At 40.3% G+C, this 16,190-nt stretch overlaps 1 protein-coding gene across 1 annotated transcript in view; it reads left to right on the top strand.

Moving 5' to 3' along the window:
* CAMK4 (calcium/calmodulin dependent protein kinase IV) overlaps positions 1-16,190 on the top strand; it is a 163,897-nt gene that overhangs the window by 135,670 nt on the left and 12,037 nt on the right. The window contains exons 6-10 of the mRNA XM_068666747.1: positions 4,375-4,465; positions 6,007-6,081; positions 9,583-9,658; positions 14,503-14,629; positions 15,526-15,678. Coding sequence (XP_068522848.1) covers positions 4,375-4,465; positions 6,007-6,081; positions 9,583-9,658; positions 14,503-14,629; positions 15,526-15,678 — 522 coding nt within the window. The remainder of the gene's footprint in view (positions 1-4,374; positions 4,466-6,006; positions 6,082-9,582; positions 9,659-14,502; positions 14,630-15,525; positions 15,679-16,190) is intronic.

A 16,190-nucleotide genomic window follows, 5' to 3' on the forward strand; every position in this document is an offset into this window, starting at 1 on the left:
TTAATATATACTGACACACCATTCCAGGTCTCTGTTGTTTCTAGTTTCCATTTTATTTTTTTCTTGTTCATTTTCTTTCACTAAGTGGAACAGCCATTCCTTATAAGGAACGTTCCTTAAAATCAGTACTGCCTTGCAAGTGTCTTTGCTGTTAAAAAATAAAAAAATAAAAAAAAAGAAAGAGAGAGAAACAGGTACAGGTACATGAGAAGGCATAAGTAATCTTCCCTGTGCCACTGGCCAACTCAGCTGGTCTGATGAAATCACCGTACATGGAGAAGACTCCTTCCACAAGGCTTCTTCCACAGGTCTTGCTCTGATATTCTGTGGTGGCCTCTCTTCCATCTACATCTCATCAGGCCAGACCAAAGGCTGTTATTCTATCAGTGAATATAACATTTGATACATAGATGTTACAGGACATAACCAGATTTACATTTAAATGTACCCATGTAATGTTGCCATGGAAATATGACACTATGATGTAAAAATAAATTTTCTGTATCCACCTTATTTCACTAACACAAATAAGCAAAGCTGCAATCAGACAACTGCTATGCCCATATTTTCTTCTAGTGTATTACCTACTGAAAATCAGAAGAAAGTGAATACAGGACTTTTTTAGCTACTGAAGGAATCTCTCTTCATGTTATAATCACATTTTACATGCATGCTATGCTAAATTGTTGTACAGCGCTCTGCAGCTAAAAACTCTTCATCTATCCATAGAATGCAAATGTTTTTCACGTTTCATCTGCATTTTACAGGTAGGGAAAATTATGTAACTCAGCAAAGCTTAGATCATAAAGAGAGTCAGTATCACCTCTTCTGACTAGATACTTAGGCCATGGTCTTCACTTTTAATCAAGTTATTTAGCCATTGAGAGGCATAACATTTAAGCAGTAGAGCATGGGTTAACTATTCTTCTAGTATGAGAGTATGTCATGCCCAAAGCTGTACTCTGAAGTGGGAGACAGAAACAATTGTCTTTGAACTTATGCTGCAGAGGCACTGAAGGAAACTTCTATTCATTAAAAACAATATGTAAGAAGTAAAGTGAAGAGAAACCAAAATAAAGCATATATAAATTGAAAGAGGTGCTATACAATGAAAATTATGCGAATTTAACTAAATCAATTTCTAATTAGACAATTAAAAAAAAAAAATCAGTAAAAATTTCTAACAATAAAGCTCAGAATACTGTTCGCTTTCATCAAAGGCAATGTAATTACCAAGTCATCAATACCAGGAGCCACTGTGTTATGTGATGCTGCAGAGTTGGTGGCTATGCTCTCTTCACTTTGCCTATTGGGACTGGTGAAAACTAGCAAACAAAGCCCAGGGTTGATTAGGTTTGGTAAAGGTCAGGTTGATGATTGGATGCATCTCTTCAATACCTAAATGGATAGGGAATGTACCACCTCCCTGAGGAGCCTGACCACCCTCTCTGTGAAGAAATTCTTCCTAACATCCAATTTAAACCCCTCCTGAAACAATTTGAGACCATTTCCTCCCCTTTTATCAGTTGTCAAAGAAGAAAAAAGACAGACATCCTCCTTGCTTCAGCCTTCTTTCAGGTGGTTATAGGGAGGGATGAGATTTCTCCTTAACCTCCTTTTCTCCAGTCTAAACTACCTCAGTTCCCTCAACTTCTCCTCATAAATCTTGTCTTCTCATTTCCTCATCATCTTTTTTGTTCTTTGCACACAAACAGAAAGGGGAAAAGTAAGGCCACTGCCTGGTCTGGAAACCTCCAGTAACAAGGCTGTTGGGAGACAGGCACATTTTAAAGAACTCCAGTGAGAAACTGCTCACCTCCATAAGGACAGCTGATACTTTTGTGTTGTTGAAGAATGGGCTTTCTTCATCAGTGAAAATACTGTGTTGTTGTTTTTGTTGTTATTGCTGTCCATTTGTCCCTTTTTCCATAGGTTTACAATGTAACTGTTGACTCTATAGGCTCATGTCAATAAAATTTGACAGAAGGCAAGGTCTGAAAGACAAAAGATGCCAACAAGATGTCTGTTAAACATACGACTTGGCAGTTTGAGGGAGCCCCAGCTGTATGCAGTACTTCTGCCAGTAACTGAGAGACAGCGGCAGGCTGGTGAGCCAGCATACCTGTGGGTCTTGGCTAGTCTGAGCACCTCATCCTGTGCCCAGTCAAGCAAAAGAAACCACGGAAGAGAGAGGACAAAACAGAGGGGACTGAGATCAGGGATTGTAGCAAACATGAAAGGATCTACATTTCCACATGGAGAGGGCAGAGGAGGTGAGGGTATTAGTGGGGGTGGGGTGGGGAGGGGTGTAGGAGATGTTGGGAGATAAGGTGAGGTGTGGTGGAGGGGATAGAGAGGGCAATGAATGTAGCAAGACATTGATTAGGTCATTGAGGGAATTCACACATCTGTTGCACTCCCACCTGCATCCTGTGAGTTTTCTTTATATGGTGGGCTGGATAGAGGAGGTGATTTTCCTTATGGATCTTACAGATGTATAATGAAAAGGATTTCATGCTGCAAATTCAGTACAAATCTGTCAAGAAATCAATAAGTCATGAAATGCAAACGCAGTTAGCAGGCATAGTTGTTTACAGTTCTTGAAGTATGTGAGAAGGAGTCCTGTGAGCCTGGCTCACTTTATGACTTAACACAGGAAAAGTTGAACAGCTTTTCCACTGCTTTTCCCAAATTTCACTCTCACAAAAATGGACTTTTTAGAAGAGAAGAAAATTTTGATATTTTCAGCCTCAAACCATAAAATGTTTTTAAGTTACAGGCATGTGTAAAAAATGACCTGCTAAAAAACGTTCTGCAAACTTGGCTGGATCATTTCTCTGCACAAATTTGTTCTAAACTTTTCCATGTGAAAGAGCTGGAAGTGTCTGCTTTCCACTGAGTGGTTGCAAGATATCTGTTCCTTCTCTCTCCTACAGCTTCAACTAAACTGATTTGCAGTGTGTGAATACAGATCAGTTCAGAAACCTTTCTGTCCACTGCAGTGGAGGGCACTACCTGTTTCTACTACCTCTGCATGTCAGACACATTAGTGGTATAAACTGTGGTAGCCTCTTAAGTTGCAGTTATGTCTTCACTGGAAGATAAATATGTATTTTTATCCAGGTTAGATGTGATTATGTGCATCCATGCAGATATGACCACAATAAACGATGTAGCAGAGTGCAATATAACTAATTAGCCATCTCATTGTAGAAAACACAGGTGGGACAAGCACTTAGATTTCGCTGTGAAATAAATTAGATTATAGTATTTGGCCTATCTCCACTAGCAACATCATGATAAATATTGATACTTTATGATTTTAGAGGAAGTCAACAAAATATATTTATTGCACTGTAAGAAACACTCCTACAAAGCATTCAATGTCAGTAAAAGGATGCTTATGGAAAGAGCTTTACATTCATACTCAATGTTATTTAATCACTGGCAACTTTGCAAACTTTTGATGCACAGTTCATCTCAGATGCTAACTCAAGCGAACACTGTAACTGTACTTTCCAAACAAATGTTCAACAATTTGCTATTTGCTGCGTAGTAGTGCACACACTATATTTGTTTTTGTTTTTGTTTTTGTTTTTGTTTCAGTAGTCAAAACATATCTGAGAGGTTCTACTAAATTGTAGACCAGGAAGTTTTCAAATAAGATAGATACTCTGATTTTTCCCTTAAGCATCGTATTTCCAAGGTTTTAGAGACTTCAGCTGGAGACAGAAACTAAGAAAAGAAAGAAAATCAAGAAATACAGAATTTGTTTCACTAGTTTATCATTTTTATGCCTTTTTTCATTGTTCATCCCTAGCAATGTAAAAAGTTCCCATGTATATGCCAGAAGTGCTTCCTTCTGTTATGGCAAGGCAAGGACAACATCTATACAGGAGTTTAGTGAAGAGTGAGTTCACACGTACTGTACAAGCTTCACCAAGACAGCTGGATAATACATGTAGTTTAATAGTTATATGACTATTTTTTGATTATCTCTTAGAATGTTGTAATATGCAGAAGCTGCCTTTCTCTGAGGCAGACTTCTGTATCTCAGCATCTATTAGATTACTTTCTAGGAGTTACCACTATTAAAAAGTCAGCAACATTTTCTGAGAAGCTTTTCTTCTCAAATGGACATGATGCCATCTTTGCCTTCCCAATTTTCATTTTCCTATCCAGATCTCGATGTGTATCTAAGGGTTCCGTGCTGAGCAAGTTTGCATAAAAAAGCTGATGAAAGTTAGTTAGCTGACTTTGTGTCACATAGGTAGCAGTCAATGAACTGCTGCTATCGATTATTAGGAAGTTGTTAACTTGTTCTTGACTGTAATCTTACACTGTGGTAAATGTTTTGACATTCTCTCTTTATAGTACCTGCATGCAAATGGGATTGTGCACCGTGACTTGAAGCCAGAAAATCTACTCTATGCAACACCAGCACCAGATGCACCACTGAAAATAGGTAAGCACCATCAAATAGTTGCTTCCCTAATTCCTTTGTACCAGTAGTATGTGTTAACTATATATACTTCTCACTGTTACTTTATTCCAATCTAACGCTAATACTCAGATGCATGGCATATTTCTTCTTCAGCAGCATGGTTGTGCATGGTATTTTAAAAACAAACACAAAGCTAGCCTCTTGTCCTGGGAAATTTACAGCTAAAACCGTACAGAAAGTGGCAGATGGTAAAGAGTGTGGGAGGAACAAGATGGATCATGAGATTAGCGTACAGACGTACTTCTCTGTCTCTGTTCTGTTAAACTAGTATTTTAAAGGAAAAGATTCATTGAGGGGTGAGGAGATGGAGGTGATGTCAGGCTCTCCTGAGCTGGGGGTGTGTTAAGCCAATGCCCTCGTGAGCAGCAGCCACTTGCCTAGAGCCTGACCTTCAAAGCTAGGTATGCCCAGCTCTTGTTGGAGCGAAGAGGAACTCTGAAGAAGCCTGCTGGTGTAGTGTGATGTGGTGTTGTGTTGTACTATGCTGTGCTGTACTGTTTTGTGTTGTGTTGTGTTCTGTTGTGCTCTGCTGTGTTCAGCCATGGGCAGCTGCTGGGCAAGGTCATACAGAGCAGTGAATTACCCCCTGGTGGAAAGTGGGCTGTGGCAGTTCAGATGTGTTAAGCAGGAAAAGGACTGATTTGTACATACTAAAAGAAAAACAACAAAAACCCTGAGCCTTCTGCTCTCTTCTTCTTAAAGAAACAGAGCTCTGCCATGCACCCAGCAGGTGATACTCCACGTGCGCTGTGCTCCTGAACTGCAATCAGTTTAGAAATACCGCCTCATGCTGCCTTGACAGGGAGCACGTGAAGTGAGGAAGTGAAGGAAGCAAGGAGTGAAAGTGTTGCCATGTTCATCACGGGTTTCAAGCATCCAGATTTCCAAGAACTATTTGCAAGCACTTTCATACACATTTCTAGGAAAGTCTTGCATCTCCGGATCGTAGTATCCTGATTTACATTCTGTCCTCGTTCTTATCTTTCCTGGAAAGGCTCTGATGATGTAATAGTTTAATGCAGCCTTGGTGTGATGGCCAGAGTGGTGTAAGGGCTTCTATAGCATTCACCCAAAGAGGAGCACTACTAGGGATGCCCTCACCTCCATTCTCAGCTCACCTTCCTTCTTCTTCCCCAGAGGCCAAACTGTGCCCAGCATTGCTACCATACCAGTGAGTGGCAAATTAGATAAAATTGAAGTGAGACAAAGGTACAGCTTTTTAAAATGCATTTCTGTATCACTGATTGTGTGCCCTCAAGCATCTCATTGCATTGGGTGTATGCAGTCTTCAGGATACACAAGTTAAATTTGGGTCAGTCAGGAGCCAGGAAAACCCATTTGTACAGACAAATTTTAGTTCTGGATTGCAGTCTGGGTAGATTCCTTAATTTGGCCCTCATCTCTGGAAATGACAGTACTGTTCATTTAACTACATATAAAATGTGAGAAAAGTGATTTTACAAGGAAATGAAAATGCTAACATTTATAAAAAATCTTAACAGCTGATTTTGGACTTTCCAAAATTGTGGAAGATCAGGTGACCATGAAGACAGTTTGCGGAACTCCAGGGTACTGTGGTATGTTGCTTTGTTATTTACATAATGATGGATTTAATGTGAGGATGTTACATTTTTTCTTTCCAGCCTGCCTTCAAAGGAGAGGTATTCATATTGTCCACCTTAATCAAATCTACTAAGCTTAATCAAAACATATGTTTTGGTGCAAGTCCATTATTTGCCTGGCAATAAGTCCAAACATCATAAAAATACTGAAATTACAAAAATAATACTGGAGAGGCATCAGCAGAAATTTGGGGTATGGAAGGCTTAATGGAAAACTTTAAAAATGTATAGAAATTACAAATATTTGAATATTAACTTTAGTGAATTTATCTTAAAATAATACTTTCTTAACACAGAGGAAATCAAAGTATTCTTTATAGCATGCTCATAATTTAACTCCCTAAATCCAAAGCATTTAAGTAAACACATGGTTTTAAATGCACGCTTTACTTGGAATATTCTGGTCCATGCTGGATTGGGACCCATATAACAGAGGACTATGGGTGTAGTATCAGTGCTGAAAGGAGCCTTGCAGACTGTCCAGCAGCTTTCGGCAGTGCATCCTGTGCACCCTGCTGGGCCCCCAGTTCAGCATCTTTATGCACAGCTGCACTTCTGGTGGAGAAGAGAGGAGAAGCTTGCCTGGACTCTTGGGGCCACCAAATGCAGCAGAACTGGATCCTGCACTGCCAGAACATGAAAAAGAAGGAGACCCTATGTAAAAGAGGATTGCAGCTGCCTCTGCAGTCTGCTCACCCTTCACTGCAAGGCACTTCTGCGTGAGGAAAGAAGCTGGTGGCCAAGGAAGTTGGTGATCTTGTTTACCCCGAGGCAAGCTTCCTAGGCTTGGCATGGTGGATGCTCACCCCCAGCAGCCACTGTAATCCTGTGGAGAAATGTATTTCTGGTGTCCTTCATGTACTTCCAGCCCTGAAAGGGCTCATACGAGAGGTTGCAACTTCCTAGCAGTGTGCTGGGCTGTAAGCCTCTCAGGTAGTGTTGGACAGAGCTGAGCCAAGCCATATGGAAACTAGAAATCTGACATTTGCCTTTTTAACTGTAGAAGCAAAGGAAAGAGAACATGGGAGAAGACGATAAGATTATTGAGCTTGTAGCCCAGCTGATAGTGCAGTTCAGGTGACATGCCCATTAGCTTGTTGTATCTTTCTCTGTCTAGCACACACAGTGGCCAAGAATGATTTGGAGTAGCGCTGGGTTCCTATCCGCTTAGCTTCATCAGACTGTACTTTGAATATTGACTATTAATGGTCTTGTCTTCTCTCATGGCTGTTATGTTACAAATGCCATAAAATTATAGATAACATTTAGCCCTTATTATGCCTATTTTTATATACTATTAAAATATTATGATAAGGCTTTTTCACACATAAGAGCCCTCAGAGTAGTGATGGTTTGGTGTGAGGGTTGAGGCTGAATGGCTGTGTTGAGGAGTGGTGAAAGGAGCTTTGTGCCTGCAGACACAGACCTGCAATCACTGCTTCATGACCTGAGTTAACCAACCCTGCAGAATTCCTGGTGCTTGGAAGGTAGTAATAAAGCATTACTTTCCACAAATGGAGGAAACCCAGGTGTGATACTGTTGAAACGCCAAATTAAACTATGAATAATTGATAGCCACAGGCTGCCAACTCCCACATCCTGCCCACCCTACTATCAGCAACTTCTCCAGGAAGGACACAGCAAGGAAAATACACAGTTGGAGTGAGGATACTTTGGCATCAAGACTTAGCAGTCCATAGTCCCTGCAACAAGCAAAGGGATGCAGAAGACTGAAAGAAAGATGGTAACAAGGAACTTAGCCTGTTGAGACATTGTCCTTTGAATGAACTTAACAAGAGAGGCATAGGTGGTTGCTTACAGTAGCACAGGAAAACAAGGCAATGCAGTGCAGTGATTCATGATCAGTCTGTTACAGCCAACATCTAAATTAACAACACCTCAGTGCAATTCATTTGCCAAAAGCAAACTTTTGAAAGTACACAAACAAGCATACAACTGTGTAATCACAGTCTAGACATCAGGGCAGACCCGGATGGATGGATGGATGGATGGATGGACGGACGGACGGATGGATGGATGGATGGATGGATGGATGGATGGATGGATGGGGTGAGGGTGTTGGTGTCTTTGTGGCCATTTTACGGTGGAAAGAGGAGGAAAGTGGAAAAAAAGGGCTAACAGCTTCTTCTGCTCTTATCTGAAGCAAGTCATCCCCAAAAATGTTGTTTGCTTTAGAAAAAACGTATCAGCCATCAAAAAGAAAAAACATCCTGTCTAGTTCATAGCACGCCATCTGGCATTAGCAAAAATGACAGAGGGAACACTGAGTGACACCTCTTTTCTTGGACAATCTGCATGTCTTTCTCTAAGGTCATTGGTTGCCTTGCCTCTAGGCTGTTCTGTTAGTTACAGGTTGATCTGAGTTCAAACCCATTGGGACCTGGTATCCCTCCTCAAAAACTCACCTGCTCACCAACTGACCTGACAGAAGAATGAAGAGGCAGGGAAAGTTTCCCAGGTGTGAAAGTACTATATGGCAAAACTTGCTTGGAGCTGAGAGCCTGGGGACATGAGGTGCTCGGGGTGGGCACATCACAGTTTCAGTGTGCAGAAGTGCACATTTTTGGTCACACATGGCAGCAGCAGCTACTGCCTGCAGGGTGAGCCAGGCTGCTCAGCTTTCCTCAAGGTCTGATTGTCAAGCTACTCAGACAAAGGTTGACTCTACCATTTTAGAGCTAGAGTCCCCCAAGAGCACCATTTCTTTCCACCTTCTCTGCCCTGCAGAAGCAGCAATTGCCTAAACTGGTCTTGTCTTTCCTCGGGTAGCTGAGGAGCTGGGAGCTAAGAAAAGACCCATTTCTGAGGCAGTAGGACCTGCAGTTCCTCAGCTGCAGACGGAGGGATGCAGTCCTCAATTTCCTTGTAATGCAGTGGAGTTTACAAACCAAACTAAAGCATAGGACTACAGTTAAGAAAAAAAAAAAAAAAAAAGGAAAATCCAGATGTAGTCAGAACAGTGGGTTGGAATAAAATATGCCTACCGTGTTACACATCAGCATTAGATATATTCATACAATTAAAATACCAAAAATAAAGCCCCAATAAACTACAAAGTAAACCAAATACCAAAGTTAGAATGCCACCTCCTTTGCCACACTGTATCTCCAGTGCTGATGTGGCTATCCCTTTTACTTGTGCAAATCTAACCTAAAAAGCCATCTGACACCAAAGTTTACCTCACTGTGTCACTTTGCACTTTATTCTTCCCGTGCTTGGACATCACTTCTGTTGCTTTATACTCAGTGGAAGGAATCACTTGTCTAATTAAGGGCTTTAAGGAGCAGGCCCTAAAAATTATCATGTTAATCATAATCATAAGGACGATCTCTTTCAAAGATTCCTGTAAGCATGCACATAGTTTATGTCGACTTTTTTAACTGTTATTTCTGCATTCAAGTTTCATCTTGTTGACAACACTTTTATCGTCTGCAGCACCAGAGATACTACGAGGATGTGCCTATGGCCCTGAGGTGGACATGTGGTCTCTGGGGATTATCACCTACATCCTGTAAGTGCAGGCAGTGCCGTGGGGTGGTATGTAGCTGGTTCCTTTGGTTTAAAATACAGCAACTGCATTTTTTATGGCATTATGTATGGAATATGCTATTGGAAAACAAAAAGATGCTGAACTTGAGTTGTGATGTTCCTAATGTTGTTTAAGGAAGTCAAAAGCTAAAGGAGCGTGGCAAAATACACAGGTGATGTATTTGATGAATGTAACACTTCATCATGAATATCAGCAAGGTCTGCACAGAACCATGCTGTTAATGTGAATGAACTGCAGTGAAGATGACGAAAGCAAAGAAAAAAAAAAAGAAGTCAGTAAGTGTTGTACATTCTTTCCTCTTTCACAGAAACTACAAAATGTACCATTATTCTAAGTAACACCTCAATTTCAGACTGGGCAAAGAGAAGCTAAGGTGCATGCAATAGTTTTGCAGTGCCTCTGAATATTGCCGAAAACATGTTCCTCTGTGTCAGCCACGTATGCTGCAGCAGCTTTTGGCTGCAGACTTAGTTCTGCAGTCTCAGGCTCAGCCCCACCACAGCCAGGAGGCAGGGGACAGCCCTGGACCTTGTCTTCAGATCAGTCTGATTGGTAAAACGATAATGATGAAAAAAAAGTGTTCCACCTCTTACAAAATATCCAGAGATTCAGCTGGTAAAGGGCTGTGAGCAATGCAGGCCATATCTAAAGAGCTGAAATTTCAGCTGTAGACCATTTCAAAGAGTTGTGTCTAAAGATAAGCACTTACTGCTGCATTTTAATATGGCTAGTCCTAATTCAGTTGGCAAGCATTGCAATTATTTTATGGCATCAATGGAATTTTTCAAAGAAAGAGTTTTGAGAAGGGAAAATCGTGTCCATTGTACTGACACTTCTCTTTATGGGAGAATAAATAACTTCGTTTATTCCCTTGCCAACATGGATGCTAAACTGGCTTGTTGTATATGATACTTGTGGGATGCCTTTAGTAGAAAGAAAGCAGAATTTTGCAGATATACATTAAAAATACAGAATGTTTTCTATATTTAGGCTTATTTTTTTTCTCCTTCTAAAATTCACTATCTGTCCAGCAAGTATAGCACGTAATAGTACAAATATTTTGTTTCTATATTTTGGAAAGACACAATTACATTTTTTAGGGTTTATAGTAAAGGTACTTGCAATGGTATATAAACACTCCGATGGGAATACCAGAAATCTTCTGTACATCAGCTTCAGATAATTCATTGATCTCCTTTTGTGTCCCTGTAGGAATAATTGGATTCATTATTCCTACAATATGCCAGAAAATACATGTTTCTAATAATGATGAGTTTTGGAGGCCATGCTTTCCATTCTTTTCACGGTTTTGTTGCAATTGTTTTAACTGTTCCTTTAAAAATGTGAATCTTTGTCTCAGGGCATGGTTCAAGTCTGTAGATCATGTCTCAAACATTGCCTGCTCTTACACCCAGTGTCCTGATAATGCCAGCTTGGATACCATCCCACTTAAACTTTTATTTCAGCTCATATAGTTCATTTGTGTACAATTCCAAGGCTGAGTTTGGTAGGAGGGTGGGTCACTTGTGCAGGCAATCATTTCTCATCAGCTCTAATTCCCACACGAGAGAGATGGAGAGAGTTGAGGTTTGCCACAGGGCTGTCACTGAGATAAGGAGAGGTGCCTTTTGTTGTCCCTTTACAAGGATGCATGAATTAAGGCATAGGCTTGCCTACCTATTGAGCAATTGATGAATAGCTTTTCTGCTTGAAGTTGAGAGCTTTCTTTAAGCAGAACTTGCTTTCAAGTGTAGTCAAGCACCAACTGAGAACATATAGCAAATTCCTATTTTAATATATGAAGTGGTATTTGCTATGTGCAGCCTTTCTAAATCTTCCAGTTGTTCAGGACATGCTCCCAAGCCATTAAATCTCTGCACTGGTGTAAACAAGCATGTGAGCTCCTGCTGTGCTTCCTCTTCCTGGTCTTCTTCTCATCCTGAACCATTGAAACCCCATTTGACCTACAGGAACAAGCCAGACAAAAAAAGGGTACCAGTCTGTTGCATCTGACTGTCTCTTCCATTTAGCCAGTGAATGCAAAGCTTTGCAGGTCAACTTTTCTAATAGGTTAGAAGCTGAGACCAGACAGGCAGGCACCTGAACAGCAACTAATTCATTAATCCTGCAGCCTAAAGCACAGTGTTGCATGTTGCAATGTTGCATCCTCATATTCCAGCAGATGGGATGCAGATATGTTCAATCCAAAAATGTCTTGTTGAATATGCCTCCCCTCCCAACAGAACATATGTAAGAGTTAACTACCATGCTACAGAAGACGTGCATATAAAACTTTGTCTTCTCACTAATACAAAGCTGACTTACCAGGTGACTAAAAAACTTTGACACATACTTGACAGAAAAAATAATTCCTGATGTTAATTGACAGAAAAAATAATTCCTGATGTTAACTGTCATAACTCCAGGGAAGCCACACTTTTAATAGCGTAGAGGAGCAGTCCTTTTGTATTCTTGCAACAGGTTAGAAATACTACTGCTCATTCAAGAAGCAGATAGCAGTCAACAAATATGTAGGTTTCACCTGTAGTCAAAATTGCATGGATTTAATTAAAAGTATTTTTTAACAATGGATTTAAAAGTGCAAAAAGCACTGTCTGGTAGTGTGTAACTAATTTTTAACCTGATTACATTGAAATTTTTTTATTTATTTAGTAAATGATTTAAAATGAATCAACATAATGCTATTTTAAATGAAATCAAGAGCAGCCATGCTGGGTTTTAACATAGTTTAATTTATCTAATTTGAAATTGCACCTATAGTTTTACTGGTCTAACAGGACATGTAGTGAAAAGTCTGTCTGCTGAAATGGAAGTTTTTGGAGGGTAAAAGTGTATCTATAGTGATTGTTAGTAAGACAACAGTAGCTAATAGTAGTGAGTAATGATGAAAATATTTTTAAGTGTAAATAGAGAATCACTTAGAAGGCATCCAGCACAGTGAGAGCAAGCCTTGAGCATGGTCTCACTGCATGTAATCAGTTACCTGGTAACCAGAGGCTAATTTTGGCTGAAACAGTTGTGGCCCAAGGACTCGGCTCATCAGAGGTGCTCCCTGGGGAAAGGAGCTGACCTGGAACAAGCTCACAAATGGTGCTGGGAGTCAAAGGGGGGGAAAGGGGCAGGGTAACCATGACTGGCTCTTACCTACCAAAGTGCAGTATTTGTAGGCTGGATCCTCATATTATAATCCATCTCTGCCAGACTTGGAGATAAATAGTGCACCTGGAATGTGCTCACAGGGCAGGATTTTTCCTCTGCAGCAGTCCAGTGATGCAGCTGTTCTGGCTGCACACCACTCTCTAAAAAACATTTGTTGCTTGAACAGCTGTCTCCTTTTTCAGGAATGTAAGCACACTGACTGACTTTAAAATATAAGAAGAAGTTAACATGCAAGGTTACGTTTACTAGATTTGTTGTCATCTTGTTCTTTTCAGTTTGCTATCATCCTCATGTTGCTTGTTGCGTTTTCTGGAGACAGAGTAGAAGATAGGCTAGTAGAAGATATAGCTTTTTTGTAGCTCAGAAAACACTTACTGGTTGATTAAGAAATGCACTTTAAAACATCAGATTATGTGTGCAAACATGATTAAAGTGCAGTGAAGTGCAAAAATGACATTATATAAGTAGAACCACTTCTATTAGTTTGCCTTCCCCAGGGTCAGCAATGTGGATCTGTCGGGATCTGTATTATTCTATATATTCATAAATACATTCATTAGTGAGGTTACCAAACTTCCTGATAATACTTAGGTTACCCAGGTAAAGATGAAAGCTGCTGATGAAAAGCTGCTAAAGGATTTTGTGTTACTGAGTGCCTAGGTGATAGGATGAAAGAACGTACAGCGATGAACATAATCAAAAAACAGTGCTGACTTGACATAGAAAAGCTTCTATCTTCACAGGCAAAATGAAGGCTAATTCTGTTTTCTCAGGGAGCACATAGAGGGATTCTGATAATTGCTCTCTGAACGTGTTAACTCTCTGCTTGTAAACATTCCAAACAAGTGGGTCTAAGGTCAGGAGTTGCTAGGAAAGTAACGGAGATTAAAATCAAAAGCATTCAAAAGTTTTTTAATAGGCAAGGCCACAGTGTGCCCATGCTGACTAGCATTCGCACCCACTTCAAAAAGACTCAGAGCTGGAGAATATCTACAGAAGAGGGCAGGAAAGAGCAAAGGCTTCAGGCTGAGCAATGACTAATTGTCATGATCAGCTGTTTGCAGTTTTCCTCCAGAACAATCACAGGGCTCGCTGAATGAAAGCTCCAGAAGTAGACTCCCACCAGGGTGTGCAGCTGGCCCTGGTGCACCCGTCCGCAAGATGTGGGTGCAGCAATTTTACAGCAGTTCAGAAAGTGACGGGAAAAGATCAGATGAAAGATCCAAGGAAGTGTATTTGGTACAAACACATCAATTTCAGCTAAAGAAGTCTGAGAGCCATGAATCACAGTTTTTCTGCTCCTCCCTAGATGTCTGATTTTAGCTAGTCAGAGGCTGGAATACTTAATGAATGGTCTGACATTTTATGGCTGCCGTTGCATTACGCTCCTGTATTAATAGTTCCAATCACAGGTATGTGACAATGGAAAATAATCACTTTGACCAGCCATTACCAGTATTCGTGAGCTATTACAACCACACTTTGGTTTGCTCTGTCATAGAAGTTGTGTGCAAAGTTCATGTGCACATCCAGGTCTGTTTTCCAAAGCAGCATACAGACCATGAAGTACCAGGAACTGAGGCCAAGTAATGCTTGATGAACTTCTCTTTCTTTTATCCTTGCAGACTCTGTGGCTTTGAACCATTTTATGACGAAAGGGGAGATCAGTACATGTTTAAGAGAATCCTGAACTGTGAATATGACTTTGTGTCCCCCTGGTGGGATGATGTGTCTCTGAATGCCAAGGATTTAGTAAGTAAAACAAAAACAAGAGTGCAATACCTTTGCTAATGTATATTTTATTACTTTCACTTACACTGGAAAATAGAGTGCATTTTAGGGTGGGGTGAGGGGAAGAACAAGTGGTTAATTAATTGCTTATGTGGCTCCTTGCTTTTCTTCTTATCACTGTTTAATTATGGTGCTGTAAAATATCCCCTGGTAGCCCACTGCTGTAATTTTACAAGTTACTAAGCACTCAAAACCATGGATATTGAGGTCCATCTGTGAACAAAGCCACAGATTGTTGGTGATCAAAACTGCATTCATCTATGCCTGGCTTTCTCTCTCGCTCTTGAGATGTTTCATTGTTCTGGTTTTCCAGGGCATCCACCTTCAGGGAATGTAGAAACAGACCCTATGTCCTGTGCAGTTCTCAAGTCAGAACTGTCAGAACTTCAGAAGACGAATACAAAAAGATGATAAAAAGTGATGTGTCATCCCTTCCCCCCCCCCCCCCTCATTTTGCCGACAGCTTTTTTTCTGTCTATTTAAACACTTTCTCACACTTTCTCAGTAGGTATATAAATGTAAGGCCTATTTGTGCTGTATTTGTTTATCCAATAAAATACTGGATAAAGTAAATTTGATCCAGGGGTATGTCTGCAGTGCTATGTTTCCAAAATTTCCCACTCTTGTGTTTGGAGAGGTGCAATTCTCCTTATCACAACAGCAAAAACAGTGGCATAGGTAGCATTAGTTTCAGAGTGGACTAAGAGAGAAATGCTTACACGGTACTCTCCACTTCACATTTACACAAGGATATGCAGTGACTGAATGAAACACTTGATTTTTGATATGACTGCATGGTCCAATTCTGCACATGGAATAAGGTTAACAGTCTTGTGCATTTTATCTTTGTGATGCAGGTTAAAAAGTTAATTGTTTTAGACCCCAAGAAACGCCTCACAACTCTACAGGCTTTGCAGCACCCATGGGTGACAGGAAAGGCAGCAAATTTTGCACATATGGACAATGCACAAAAGAAACTTCAAGAATTCAATGCCCGGCGTAAACTTAAGGCAAGTCTCTGGACATAGTTTCTGTTTTGGCTGTGAAAGTGTGCAGTAAAATCCATAGCTTACAGGGGCATTGCAGACTTTCCAGAACAATGTCCATGTGGTGGTATGGAAACTCTTTATTTAAGATAACTGATGTAGGTGGAAAACTTGAAAATGATTTCACCAGTGTCTGCAAAGAGACAAAAAAAATATGAGGTTGACTGAAAACTCTGCACAGACAGAACTGCTGAGAATGTACACAGATTTCCCAAAATCTCTCCCTTCCTTCCTTCCTTCCTTCCTACGTACATGCATGCATGCATACATACATGCATGCATGTATATACATCCTGCTTAGTGCTGTTTGCTGCACCCTTGGAGTGCTGACCAGAAAGAACAAAATTCCAAGTACTTTCTTAAGAAGATATACATCCATAAATCTGGAAAATATTTAGCCTACTGCAGAAGCTTTTGATATGTAAGCTACCTACAGTAGAAACATATATATATATATATATAATATAGAAATACAA

The sequence above is a fragment of the Anas acuta genome, chromosome Z (genome assembly GCF_963932015.1).
Source record: "Anas acuta chromosome Z, bAnaAcu1.1, whole genome shotgun sequence".
NCBI classification, from domain to species: Eukaryota; Metazoa; Chordata; class Aves; order Anseriformes; family Anatidae; genus Anas; species Anas acuta.